This window comes from Drosophila guanche, unplaced genomic scaffold (assembly GCF_900245975.1).
Source record: "Drosophila guanche unplaced genomic scaffold, DGUA_6, whole genome shotgun sequence".
Taxonomy (NCBI): Eukaryota; Metazoa; Arthropoda; class Insecta; order Diptera; family Drosophilidae; genus Drosophila; species Drosophila guanche.
In genome coordinates this window covers 21,605-34,938 of record NW_022995757.1, presented here as the reverse complement: position 1 = coordinate 34,938, position 13,334 = coordinate 21,605, and the positions used below count along the sequence as shown (strand labels likewise).

At 44.0% G+C, this 13,334-nt stretch overlaps 3 protein-coding genes across 3 annotated transcripts; 2 read left to right on the top strand and 1 right to left on the bottom strand.

The window, feature by feature from the left end:
* Positions 1-241: 241 nt before the first annotated feature.
* LOC117590272 (transcription initiation factor TFIID subunit 5-like) lies at positions 242-2,380 on the top strand. The gene is made up of 2 exons (XM_034282757.1): positions 242-348; positions 413-2,380. The coding sequence occupies exons 1-2, from the start codon at positions 247-249 to the stop codon at positions 2,339-2,341; spliced, it is 2,031 nt and encodes a 676-aa protein (XP_034138648.1). The 5' UTR covers positions 242-246; the 3' UTR covers positions 2,342-2,380.
* A 1,331-nt stretch (positions 2,381-3,711) lies between these two features.
* LOC117590274 (E3 ubiquitin-protein ligase KCMF1-like) lies at positions 3,712-4,391 on the top strand. The gene is made up of 2 exons (XM_034282759.1): positions 3,712-3,784; positions 3,839-4,391. Exon 2 carries the CDS (start codon positions 3,883-3,885, stop codon positions 4,315-4,317), a length of 435 nt encoding a protein of 144 aa, XP_034138650.1. The 5' UTR covers positions 3,712-3,784; positions 3,839-3,882; the 3' UTR covers positions 4,318-4,391.
* Positions 4,392-6,684: 2,293 nt separating this feature from the next.
* Positions 6,685-12,984, bottom strand: LOC117590273 (transmembrane protein 120 homolog). Its single transcript, XM_034282758.1, has 7 exons — positions 12,294-12,984; positions 11,748-11,866; positions 8,539-8,668; positions 8,090-8,229; positions 7,780-7,997; positions 7,331-7,710; positions 6,685-7,185 (listed from the first exon to the last, which is right to left on the bottom strand). The coding sequence occupies exons 1-7, from the start codon at positions 12,354-12,356 to the stop codon at positions 7,060-7,062; spliced, it is 1,176 nt and encodes a 391-aa protein (XP_034138649.1). The 5' UTR covers positions 12,357-12,984; the 3' UTR covers positions 6,685-7,059.
* Positions 12,985-13,334: the final 350 nt, after the last annotated feature.

Below are 13,334 nucleotides of genomic sequence, written 5' to 3'. Positions count from 1 at the left end.
CCACCATCTTCACACAGTTGAAAACAATTAAAAATTAAATTTGAAATGAAATGGAAACGCTGCACATGTAGCTACATCGGTAAAATAAGATGTTTATTCTTTACATTTTATTATAATTCAATTTGCACTAAACTATCGATACTTACCACAACTAATATCGCTTACGCATAAAATGCAACCCTGCCGCCATTGTTGTGGAGTTTTTTTTTTGCCCTGCCAAAGTTGTGTGGAAATTGTACAATTAAAATGAAAAATAACAAGAAGAAAGCCACATCCAATAAGAAAAATCGGCGCAAACAGAAGCAGCCAAAGGAGAACATTGTAGATGATAATGCAAATGAGATAAAAGTAAGTCCGCATAAGTAATAAATTCGAGTCCAAGTCTAATGGCAAAATGCAATTCATTCTGCAGCTTGCCGAAGACAAATCTGGCTTTGACCGTGATTATCGTAAAGTTCTCCATGATATCAATAATGTGATTATTGACATGAATGCCAGTCTGCCTGAAAGAGTGAACGAAACGAGCAACCAGCTGGACAAGGAGAATATTGAGAGTGTGCCACAGCCACCACAGACTAAGACACTGCAGCCCCTAGAGCTGTTTCTGGAGTCCATAGATTCCTCGGAGACCCAACTAAAGGTAGAGTCCCCACATAGCCCCAACGAGCACTTGCCGACACATAATACACAATTAATCGAAGATGTCAAAGACTTCTACGATGGCAACTCCATTATCATAAGTCTCACTGACGAAGGTGTCTATTTCGAAGCCATTGAGGATGAGGCAATTTTGAAGGAGTACGAACAGACGTTCTATGCCACATTGAAGATCGTTGGCGATGTGCCCAACAAACACAAGTATGAAATCTTTTTGCTGCTGTATCCCATGATGGCCATGGCCTACATGCAAATGATATTCAGTCACCAGGTGGAGCGAGCCACTGGCTTTCTGGAGCAGGCGGCCAAGCATCTGGACGGGTCGTACAATCGACGCATTGAGAAGCTGCGGCGCATACGCTCGTACGATCAGCTGCCGGAAAGGGCACTGGAGCTGCTTGCCAGTGTGGACAAGGTGGAGATGGCCATGGCCCATCCGACATATTGTTTGTACATTCATTGCGTGGCAGAGTGGACGCTGGGGCAGCAGGCGAAGTTGCTTGACCATTTTGCCATCCGCAACTACAACGAGGATATGCCGGTCAAGGAGTGGAAATTGTCGGGGCAGCCACAACTGGAGAGCCTCGAGCACAGTAAGGTGCCCATGTCACGCCACTCTCCACTTGATCGCAGCCAGCAGCCGAAGATATTTATGTTTGAAACGAGGCAGCGCTTCTCGAAGGCTCTGTGCACCACCATATCGAACGATCTGTCGATGGTGGCAGTGGGCACAAGCCACAACTATGTCCAGATCTGCATAGGCATAGATCCGATGAGGCTGAAAACTGCTCACTGGAGGAGCGACTTGGTACTCCACCGCCACGACGGCCCAGTGACATCGATTGCCTTTGCGCCCTCCGATCGATTTATGCTCAGCTGCTCGCAGGACTTGACCATGCGTCTGTGGTGCGTCCACTCGTGGAATTGTCTGTCCACATACACGGATCATCTGTGCACTTACGTGACATTTGCCCCACGTGGCTTCACCTTTGCCACCGCCTCGAACGATGGCATTGCACGTGTCTGGGGCGAGAACAGGCAGCCCATGCTCGAGTGCAAGGGGCATTTGGCTGACATGAAGGTCTGCGTGTTCCATGAGAGCGGACATTATCTGGCCACAGGATCCGATGACTGCACTGTGCGCATTTGGCACCTGTACAGGAGCGGCCAGGTGCGCGTCTTTCGTGGCCACAGGGACAGCATCACCGCTCTGGCATACTCCAAGTGCGGCGCCTACTTGATATCTGGGTCCCACGATGCTCGCATCATTGTCTGGGACGCGATCATTGGACGTTCGCTGCGCAAGCTCGAATTTCACACATCGCCCATTTGTGCCATGGCCGTTGACACGGACAACAATACGCTGGCTGTGAGCGGTCATAATAAATTGAGTTGCTGGGACTTGCAGCTGCTCGTCAGCACCGTCTGTGAGGATGAGGCTGAGGAGGACGAAGTTGGCACATTTAGTGAACCGACCACCAAGGAACTTCTCCACAGTTCATATGACTATTTGGAGTCGCCCATTAGCTGCCTTGCCTTTATTGGCCCACAGTTTCTTTTGGCCGTTGTCGGAGATCCAACAGCAAAGGACAAAACGGACAATCCGAAAATCGAAGACAACGCTTCGGTGGCCGAGGAATCTGACAAGGATGAGGGCATTGGAGCTGGCGCAGCTCCCTCCTAACTGGAGGCATTTTGAACACAAAAAAAAAGCGTTCTTCATTTGTTTAAACACAAACAAGTTTGGTATTATGATTTACACACAAAACAAAATTTTCCTACAATTTTTTAAAACACAAAACTAATTTTCTATATTTTTTTTCACATTAAACTCAGCGTGCAAAAAACGCGTTTAGCATTTAATTATTCCTTAAACGAATCTCAACTCACTCCGAAGGTGAATTTACTTCTAAGGTGACTTTGTACGCTGTGGTGAACAAGCGCTGGGTGGAGTGAATGCATCTTGGACACGCGCTAGAAGGAGACAGCAAACGTTTTACGGTTAAGTTCAGCTTGGTGCGATCCGTGCGGCAGCCCGTGTGGATCCAGCATTTTCAATTGCCACAGCTCTTGTGTTCGTTCCACATAATGTTTGCCAGAAATTGTGGGCTGCTGAGAATCGTGTGTCGGCTATAAATCAGCGCCACCCGTCTGTCCGCCCGTCTGTGGGCGCCATCTAGAGGCAACTGATTACGTGGTGGCCGGCCAAAACGAAACTAACGATTTCACGCTACATTTGAGACTGTCCCAAAAGGATGGAGGGGCGGGTAGTGGGTACACATTGTCTGACCATGGGGCTCTAGCTGTTGTCCATATTACATAGTTGAGTGCATTTATTTATTTGCTTGTGTGTCAACCTGTTTGTGTCCTCCACCCTCCACCACTCTTCTTTTCGGGGCATTTCAATTTGTCGGCGTACAAAAAGAAAAAAAGGAAAGCGAAAGCGGAAGGAAGGAAGGACCATAAGAAGAAGGACCGAACCGTACCGCACCGGACCAGGCCGGTACTGACCCCATTGATCCTGGACATGGGCAAGTTCTTGATTAACTTATTATGCTCATTTGATTGCTCGATTTCCTTTTGCCATTGCTTACAGGACCAGCTCCTGCCTGCTCCCTTTGTGTTCCATGCTTGGAAAGTTGTTGCGCGTTTTTTTTTTGTTTGGCAAATTAAATTCCCCTTTTTGATGTCTTTACTGTTTGGCTGCTTGGCTGCTTGGCTGCTTGGCTCTTAGCCAAACAATTGTTCGAGGCCCTAAATGCATTGTCCCATTGTGCACGAATTTTAATTTACAAATTAATTTCAATATTTTGTATTCTTTGGTATTGTTCAATTGTTGAAATCCAATCTTGTATGTCACAAAACATTTTAATTGGATTCTGACTTGATTCTAATATTTCTTTTATATTTATTCAGCGATTTTTGGACACATTTTTGGTGTTTTAAGTTTGACTTGCGCTCTGCTTTAAATTTTAATCTCATTTTAGTGTCAATCTTTTGTCGTGCCAGTGAGGAACTTCGTTTGTTTTTCCCCAACGTCTAGTAGTCATATTAGCAGTCGACAGTTTCACTTTTATATCTCACTTTTTTCCAGCACCCCGAAAGCTGTACGCATCGAAGCGAAAGTGTAAGGAAAAAAAAGTTTACAACTTTCGGATAAAACAAACATCATCTCCCACAGCACAGCAATATTCCTGGCTAGAACGAGTCTCCCTTGAAGCCAGAATGTCGGCCGTGTATTGGAATGTGATCTGCGATGGCTGCAATCGCATCAACCTGCCCAAATATCGCTTCAAGTGTTTGCGCTGCGTGTCGTACGATCTGTGCGAGGAGTGCCATGAGAAGAAGATTATCACCGGGGCAGAGCATCGGGCTAGTCATCCGTTTCAGTGCCTGATGGATATACCCACCAAGGAGCTGATGTTTGCCGGTGAGCCCATACCAACGCTGGATGCGGACAGCTTCACATGTCCCGTGTGCGGCGAACATGGCCACTCGGCCAGCGAATTGGTGGATCATTCAGTGATCCACCACAAGGACGACAACACCAGAGTCAATTGTCCGCTGTGCGTGGCCGTGCATGGTGCTGATCCCCAGCTGGTGGACAACATTGGGGCACACTTTTGTGACGTACATGGACCAAGACGGGCCCGTCAATGATGAGGGCTAGCTGGGAGAGATCTACACAAAAATCAACACAAATGTTTACACAATTCACATAATTATGTACCAAGCCAAACACTGATTGAAACACTGCAAATTGTATGCTGATGTTAACGTATGCTTCTTAATCGTTAAACTACAAAGAACTGATTTCGCTTTATTGTACACCAAAAAATACACCTAAATATAATTAATATTCCCTTAATATTTTCCCCACAAAAAACGTAACTAAAACCCTTTTATCCAACCTCTTTCTGTACGCTTTCAAGTCGTTGAAAAGTCCCTACAATTGCCTCACTTTCCACAACTCTGACGTTGCTTTTTTTTATTATTGCTACTCATCGGCTGTACTTATGGCAGCGTAAATCAAAAATCAGCATTTGCAATTTTTCGAGCATAAATTAATTCTGAATTATTGGCCAATGACGACAGCGATGAAAGAGGAAAATTGTCAGCGCGGCGGACAATGTGGCTGGCTGGGTTGGGGCCATTGCCAATTCTGTTCGAAGAGTCATAGTACCCAGAAGACCACATGCCGGGCAATGATATGGTTAAAGCGGGTAAAAAGGTGAACCATGGGTAAGTTTGTAAGTAAGTAGCCACTGAAGGGCACATCACACCAGAGGCAAACTCTTTTTTATATACTTTGTGGCACACCTTAATGCAGCAATTGTAGACTTTATCCCAAGGTGCAATAAATATTTAATAAAGAACAAGTAAGTCTCCTAAGTCAGAGCATATTGAAGGACAACAAATGTTTTTTTACAAATTGAATGCCCGAAAATGCATTTTTTCGAAACTGCCAAAAAAGAGATTTAATATTAATTTCCATACAGGCCAAAAGTGACAACTTTTCAATCAGCCCACTGTGTAAAATCACTGTTAAAAGTGTCCCTGCAACGGCAAACAGTTTGTTGGATTTTTGCCTATACATTTTAATTTTTGGTTTTTCCAGCGCTTTTCAGCGCTGTTTTTCGTAGTTGTTTGTTGGTGAGCGGGGAGCTTGCGTGGTTGGCGGGGGCGTGGCGTATGCTTATCAAATTAACGAATTACCCGCCCTGGCAATGGCATTTCCACGACACTTTTGCCCACGCCGGTCGGTCTGCGGTTGCAATAAATGATAATCGTAGCCCCGCTCTGCACCACACACACACACAGCCAGAGAGAGAGAGGAGAGACTTAACATCCGCCCCACGTCCATTTGGACGCTCGCTTGCCATCCTTTCTGATGGTCTCTGTGGCTGCGTTGACCAAAAGTCGTAAATTCCGTTGTTGCCATTTGCCGCAGAAAAACAGGCAGCCTGGGCAATGGGTGGCGGGTGATCGGTCGGTGCTACATAAGTGTGCAAACAATGCCGCAAATGCACAAAATACCCAAAAACCCTCACCCAGTGCCCAGTTGCCAGCACCAGTGCTCGTTCCAGCCACCAGCCGCCAGCCATCAGCCCACTGGGCGACGGACGTCGACGTTCGACATAATTAAAAGCGCTCGCCGTTTACGCAATTAATGAACTCTCGCCAAATTAGGCTGCGGCAGCGCAGCAGACAAGCAAATGGCCAGAACGGGTGTCCGGACACACACAGAGAGTGTGAGAGAGCGAGCGAGCGAGGGCTGGTGGAGGCCCTCTGTGTGTGGCTTTTGCGGTTGTAGCGGGCGCTGGCAATGGAGCAGCAAAAACCGCGCCGCTTTTTGCCGCATTGCAGGATGCCAACGGAACCTTTGTTGCACAGACACACACAGGAGTGAGTGTGCGGCGGGGTAGCTGGCCGAGGAACCGCATTAATGGCCGCCAGTGAAACAAGGTACAAGGAACATCAGCTAAGCTAAGCTTTACTTGAAAGATGACGTTGTCCGCTGTGCAGAGCAGCAATAACTTATTCACCACGCGCAGAGAGGCAAGTGCATGGTGGAATTACTAACAAGGTGACGTCGTCAGCTGAGTGGAGGAGCACCAGCTCTCTCAGCTCTCAGAGAGGCAAGCGCTAGAGAGGGATAGCAAACGATTATTACTAATTTCACCATGAGCTGGTGGGCCTCGAATCAGAAGGCACTGTGGTGAATCCGTCACCTTGTTACTAATTTCAGGTTGGAAAAGGAAAAGGTTGCGTCAATCGAATGATTACTAACTTATTATACTAGTACTTACTTTAATTTTTACGTCTCTGCCATGCAATGTTCGCACGCACAATGAAGCTAACAAAATTGTACAATTTATTTTTGGATTTTATTTGCATTTTTTATTTGTCTTTTGTTTCCGTAAAAAAAAGAAAGAAATATGCAAAAAGAGAGAAAAAAAAAACCTTTATATTTTTCATCGTTGAATTCCATTTTTTAATAATTGTTCTTAGTTTTTTGTTTTTTTAGTTTTTGTGTGTGTTTTTTTATCAAATTCTATCAACTTACAAATAGGCGAAAAAACATCTGCTATCAATTGTTCTCTACATGTATGTTATGTAAATGTATATGTAAATGTATATGTAGTATATGCATGCAAATGGTTTCGCTTATCTACTCCGTAGTATTTCTCTTCAAATGTACAATTTTATTAGAACTATTTAATTAATTCAAAAGGAGCAGAAAAATAAAACAAAAAGCTTTAACCGATAGCTTGAAGGGGGGAGGTAAAGGTTCTAAAAATTAATAAATACGAAGAAAAAAAAATAGATCGAAAATAAAGATTTGTTTGTATAGATTGAAATGCCGGGTTTCGTAACGTTCAAGACGAGTTGAGTTGATGATTAAATTTCCTTCTTCTCGTCGACGGGTGGCTGCTGCGACTCGGATGGGGTTTTCGTCATGGTTGCTGCTTGGGTTGTGCTGCCGCCGTTGGCGCTGCTCGCCAGATCCATGTCACTAGCGCTATTCTGCAAGGGAGAGGAAGTGCCAACAGGCATCGGCATTAGTGCATACAAATTGCTGTAAAAAGCGATACAAATAGGGGTTAAAATTAAGAGTACAACTAGCCTACAAATATGCTTAAAAATCTTAAAATATTCACTCCCTATTTACCTTCACTTCTCTGCGCAACTTCATGGATTTGCCCATGCTGAGCAGACGATAACGCTCCTTGGATCGCTCGCGTATCTTCTCGGGCACCACCCACAGCGTGGTGGCCATGTTGCCAACGAAGAGTAGCAAAAACAGACCGGACATCACAGACACATGCCAGGGTGCATCTGGTGGCGTAAATGCCAGCTTGTAGAGGGTCCAGGCATTGTAGGCCTGAAACCAATAGCCAATGAAGAGGAACGGCAACAGGAAGCTCAGACCGCGCCACATCCACGAGTGGAAGCCCTCAATGGTAATGTCCATGTTATGGCGCTCACCCAGCGCCTTTAGCCGATAGAGCAAACCCTTTTGGTAGCCAAATTGTAGATACTGCACAATGCCTGTCACAAGGATTTAGAGTGGAGATATTGGAGAGAGCGGTTCTTGGGGGGCTGTGCCATTCCACTCACTGATGTAAACATTAAAGTACATAAACTGCATGCGGAAGATCTGCCAATGCTCGCCTTGTGGCCACACCAGCAGCACACCGGCGGCCACCGTCGAGATAAAGTGATGGGCACGCCACCAGCCTTTAATCCTAGATCCATTCACCTTCAGTATGGATTCGCGAATGGTCAGTGTGCAGTAGTACCAGACCAGCAGGAAAATGAACGCCAGCTCCAGGGCTCTGCAAAAAGATGCGACAAAAAGGCGAATGTCAGATGAGCAAATGGATGGACTATTCGCTTTACTTTTCTTTCGGCTTTGCCCCCCACTTACCTGTAGTTGAATATCAAATTGAAGAACGCCATTATCAGTCCAATTACGTTGAGTATTAATTTAAACTTTTCATAGTCGTCCTTGTAGCGAACTTTGTCGTTTCTGTTGAGAATCGAGACATTCACATCGCCCAAGATTATCTGCAAATGGAAGTAAATTCAACTGGATGAGCATGAGTCTGGGTTGGGTCAACTTCAACTTGGACTCAAACTCCACTCCACTCGACAGTCCACAGTTGAGGGAGTCGAGAAGTCGTGTCCGAGAGTCAAGTCCATAACAAGCCGCGCAAATTGTCGCCCTGGCAGCAACTTTTTCCACCTAACATTTCCTTCTTTTCCTGCGTTTGTTTGTTAGTTTTTCTTTTGATGGAAAGTTTTGGACTTCTTGGACCAGTGTTTGTGAGTCACGTGGGGGCACGGGACACTGGACACGGGGCATGGTTCGCTCACCTGCAAATAGCGACCCGATTTCGCTGGCAAAGATTGTTCAATTTCGTGCAATTGCGCCTTCCTCTTCAAGGTCATCTTTTGCAGCTCATCCACCTTCTCCTTAACTTCAACATCCACAGGACCCTTGAATCTGTAAATAAGAAATAAATCAAATATAATGTAAGAAGTCTAGCATAAGGAATGGTTCCAAAGAATATTTTGCACACAATTGAATGGACTTAATACCAGTCGTTATATCTAATCTTTGTGCAGATAATCAAACAAACTATTCTTTCATAATGCCAACCATAAACTGGACTCATAAATGAGTCCTACTTGAACGTGCCTGGACACATAACTTTGATCTGTTTAAGGATCGTTGCACTTAATTGTAGTTACGTTTTAGACAATAAATCGGTAGCCGCTACCAACCCCCTCAATAAATTAACATAGAACCAACGTACACACTGGACTTTGGCCAATATGTTTGTGTGTACTTTATGTTTATTGTTTTATTGATTGAGTACAGCGTTTGTTCGTATGCATGATTTGCTTTTCCTTGTAAATAATTCGACTATAATTATTTGTTCACATCAAACGATAAATTGATAGAGAGAGAGAGAGAGAGCAACATGCAGAAGCTCGTAATCGTAATCGCAGCTCGTACGGGGTCTGCCATCCCGTTTGTCCCCATCGAATAGAGCAATTTTCAGCGTCAAAGTTCAATTTAGATAAACATAATTGATAGTCAAAGTGGGTGGTGTGGTGGATGGTTGTGTGTGTGTGTTTAACAGTGCGGCACATGCATGTATCGTGCCACCATCGTACTACTCGCATATTGGCCGCTTCAAAGGTAGATTTATGGCATTGAAGCGGACGGTTTGTGGTTCGGTGTTTTGGGGTTCAGTTCGATTTATCAATCGCTTGTATAATTCATGTTTTATTTTTAAACACCCGCTAATACCCCGCCCAGTCATGGATAACGCCACACAACTGAAACGAATCGAATCAATAGAGAGATATGGGAACTAATGGTATGACCATAGTACCAAACCCACAAAAGTGCCGACTCAATGGCCTGATTATATATTAGTTTCCGCTCGATTTGCTTACTCTTTTCTTGACTTTTTCCACTACATACACTCCCATCCACACACTACATAATCACCGAATTCACTTGACAATAATCTAAATCTATCTGTCTGTCTCTCAAAGATTATAAGGAAAATTTCCATGCAATTAAAAATAGTTTTTTAAAACTATAGATAAGCATTTAAAAATATTCCCTAAATTTGCACTTTAAATGCCATTTAAATATCAAAAAGCTACATACATAATTGCGTGTGGGAATTCTACACTGAAAATTTATACATTGAAATCGCACACGAAACGCGCGTGTCCCTCCCTCCCCACAATAATAACATTTTAAAGGCCATCCAGAAACATAAACAATAAACAAACTATGAGTGGTGGTCAGCTGGGTAGATGGTGGGTTTGGTTGCATTTTAACTCGGAAATATCTTCAGAGGCAAAAAGTAAATAAATAAAACAAAAACAAACAAACAGTAAACAAATGTTGCATGTAAGCGTGGCTCAATTAGGAGTGGAAAAAAATGGCTAGAAGTGAGAAATCAAAGTGAATGCTATGGGGGTTTTCCAAAGCATCGAAACGCATTAATCCAGAGATCAGAGAGAAATAATTTGATTTCTGTGTGAGTTTTGAGGAGGTCAAAACGTTTGCAAAGTGACGTGGAACACGCGACTGGGAAGCCATCAACAAAAAACAAGGCACTTAAACGCGCGCGATAAGCAATTTTATATAAATCCACAAAAGCGTACTAGCGATTGTGCACACACATGCCCCAAACAGAATCTGATTTTTCATCAGTATCCTACAATGATTATATGTAAATATGTAATAATGATGCCACCGCCGCCAGAGAGATGGAGGGAGAGAGAGAGCAAAAGTGTCTCAGTAGGTGAGCGCCAGAGCAACATTTTTCGCAACGCGTAAAAGGGGCGACGGAACGGAACAAGCAAACAAAAAAAGGAAATACGCTGCTAGGAATAACAATGCCATGTACAGTGGGTCAAAAGAGCATTGAAGCGGCAACCAATTTGCATGCGATTCAAAGCCAGAAATACAAATAAATCGCTCAGCACCTACCGCTACGGTTCAATAAACTCTCTCGCATTTCTTCCCTAACGTAGAACTCAATTAAAAATGGCATGGCAAATAATTTTAATCAGACTACGATGTAGAATCCACTTCCATAGGTGTCCTTAAGGTGAGCTTAATCATTAATTCGTTACTAAATGTACTTGAATGAATTTTTGTTAATTTATCGTATCTTAAATTGATTTATCGTACTTTTTATTTTATTTTATTTATTTTATTATTTTATTCCTTTTCCTTATATTATTCATTTTTATTTACTATCATTAAGATATTGATTCGAGCAGCTTCATGTACATATATTTTCGAGATATTTTTTTGTATGCCACAAGCCAACTGCTTTGTCACACTGTGCGTCAATGTGCTTTTGCTTTTGCTTGGCTTGCGTGTTGTGCTTTTGGCTGTGGCTGTGGCTCTGTGTCTGTGATTTTGCCTTGGCTGGACAGAGGTCAAGGGCAGCCGGTTCGGTCGGTCAGTTGGTCGGTCAATCAGCTGCTTGGCTGGCTGGCTGGGCAGTTTTCGGTTCGAGTAAATACATCTCGAAGTTTCTCCTCCACCTAGTCGTCTTGTCAGCGTTTGCTGACAGGTTTCTATGAGGGGTGGGGCAAAACACCTGAGAAAGGCCAGAGCAAAGTCTAGGGCGCTGTTTTTTTATCAGAAGTTTTTATCACTTGGGAAATCAGTTGTAAAAGTCGCTGTGTTGTGTACAGCAATGTACATGGATTGCTGTTGTTGTTGTTGTTGTAGCCCCCGTTTCTCCCACTGATAAAGTGAGCCCACCCCCAGCTGATAACTGGCTAATTGCCGTAAGACTTGTGTGCTCCCCACCTTCTGATAAGCGGCGGGGCCTGAAGTGCCTGAAATGCGTGTGCGACAGCAGTGCTAGGCGCTGCGACTGATTAGAAATGAAATGGCTTCTAATTGATTGAAGTCAAATTCCAATTGAACATGGCAACAACATTTAACGAACATGCAAGAAGGAATTTGTTCGTCTTGCAGATCCCACAACGCTGTTACATTTGAGAGAGGAAATGCTTTTCAAGGGAATACTCACTGTCTTAATGATGCCGTTATTTGGTTCATGCGATACCGTTGATGCTTGATTTCATTGAAGCATATCTGTTGGCGGCTGTGCAGCTGCTCCAGCAGCTCGATGTATCGTCTGTTGCAGTTCTGTCGCCAAAATAGATGGAGAGCGGGAGACAGAGAAAGAGCGAGAGAGAGAGCGAGAAAAGGTGGTGAATTATAAGCAGCTGTTTGGTCAAGGTGAAAGCCATCATGGCAATACAACAGACATACATATCTACACACAAATATTTAAGCATAAGCAAAAGCCTACTGAAATGATGTGCATATGTACAGATGTCTGTCTTTAAAGATGTACTGCTCAAACAAAAATCTTCTCTTTCCACTCAAAGGTGTGTTTATATGGGGTGGTTGGAGGTTGTCCCAGCGACCTCTCTTTTAATGGCTGTAAAATCTTGTTTGTGCCCAGCAGTCGCATAACAGACGGAGAACAAAACATGTAGGCTCAAAAGAGTGGCAATGACCCTTCCACCCTACACAACAACACACCTTGGGCTCTTCTTATTTAACTTACCTCCAGCTCCGTGAACTCCTTGTTGAGTTCCTCCCATTCATTTTTCAGTGAATCGATATCCATATTGTGTCTGTGTGTCTTCTTATTTTTCGTCTTCTCCTTTATCCACGTTATTCGGTTGTGAGTGTTTTGTTGTTTTGTTGTATGCAACAGCTGTGCTTCTGAACCCCCCCCCTTAACACCGGCAGGTGCTTTTGAGGTTAGGTGACCGGTGAAAAATCAATTTAGTTGTGCGACGCCGTCTACTAATGGCTCTGTTAGTAGCGCAGTACTCTTTCCACCTTTTGGTTAATTGCTGCTTACGCATGCATACATATACACAGACACTCACATACACTGTGCCACAACGTTTGTGTGAGGAACAAAACAACAGTAATTGTATTTGCACTTGAAAGTTTGAAAAAAAAGAAAGAAATATTTGTTATGCCGCAACGCGCCGCACTATTCACTGCTCTGCTCTGTGCTGGCGTCTCGCTCTGCACCCCGCTTCAACTGATGGTTTCTTCGGGTTATTTCTTTAAAAATAAATTGTTCAGCAAAACTAGTGGCTAGCGTGGAAGTGGATGAGGAGGAGGAGGGTGGTGGACTGGCGAACAAACCGACCGACCGCACACCGACTACACCGACGGACGACTAATATTTTGTTATTAACTATTTCCGTTGCACTTTTGTTTTAAATACTTCTGCAAACAAAAAATACACCAAAAAAAAACCGCTCAGCGGCGGCCAACAATATAAAACGGAATCACAGAGAGAGTAAGAGCGACGAACGAACGGCGCATAAGGTCACAAACAGCCAGCGCGCGGGAGGCAGACAGAGAGAGAGAGAGAGAGAGCGCGAATGAGAGAAGCAGCAGACAGAGAGCGTAAACGCCACAGGTATGCTGCTCCGCTGTGAACTAGTTCGCCTAATATGCAAGATATGCTTACGTAAACCTTGAAAATGTTTGCTTAAGAAATAGTATTCTATAGTATAGTATTCTCTGAAGGTTCCCCTTAAACAAAACATTAAAATATTGTAGTCCGCTCTGCATAAGGGTA

What these genes read in the sequence shown, in the direction of transcription:
- LOC117590274 (XM_034282759.1), top strand. Translation starts at nt 3,883, where the DNA reads ATGTCGGCCGTGTATTGGAATGTGATCTGCGATGGCTGCAATCGCATC.
- LOC117590272 (XM_034282757.1), top strand. Translation starts at nt 247, where the DNA reads ATGAAAAATAACAAGAAGAAAGCCACATCCAATAAGAAAAATCGGCGC. An exon ending in ATAATGCAAATGAGATAAAA is followed by an intron (nt 349 to 412) that starts GTAAGTCCGCAT and finishes TTCATTCTGCAG; the next exon opens with CTTGCCGAAGACAAATCTGG.
- LOC117590273 (XM_034282758.1), bottom strand. Translation starts at nt 12,356, where the DNA reads ATGGATATCGATTCACTGAAAAATGAATGGGAGGAACTCAACAAGGAG. An exon ending in ATAACGGCATCATTAAGACA is followed by an intron (nt 8,669 to 11,747) that starts GTGAGTATTCCC and finishes TCTTATTTACAG; the next exon opens with ATTCAAGGGTCCTGTGGATG. An exon ending in AATTTGATATTCAACTACAG is followed by an intron (nt 7,998 to 8,089) that starts GTAAGTGGGGGG and finishes ATCTTTTTGCAG; the next exon opens with AGCCCTGGAGCTGGCGTTCA.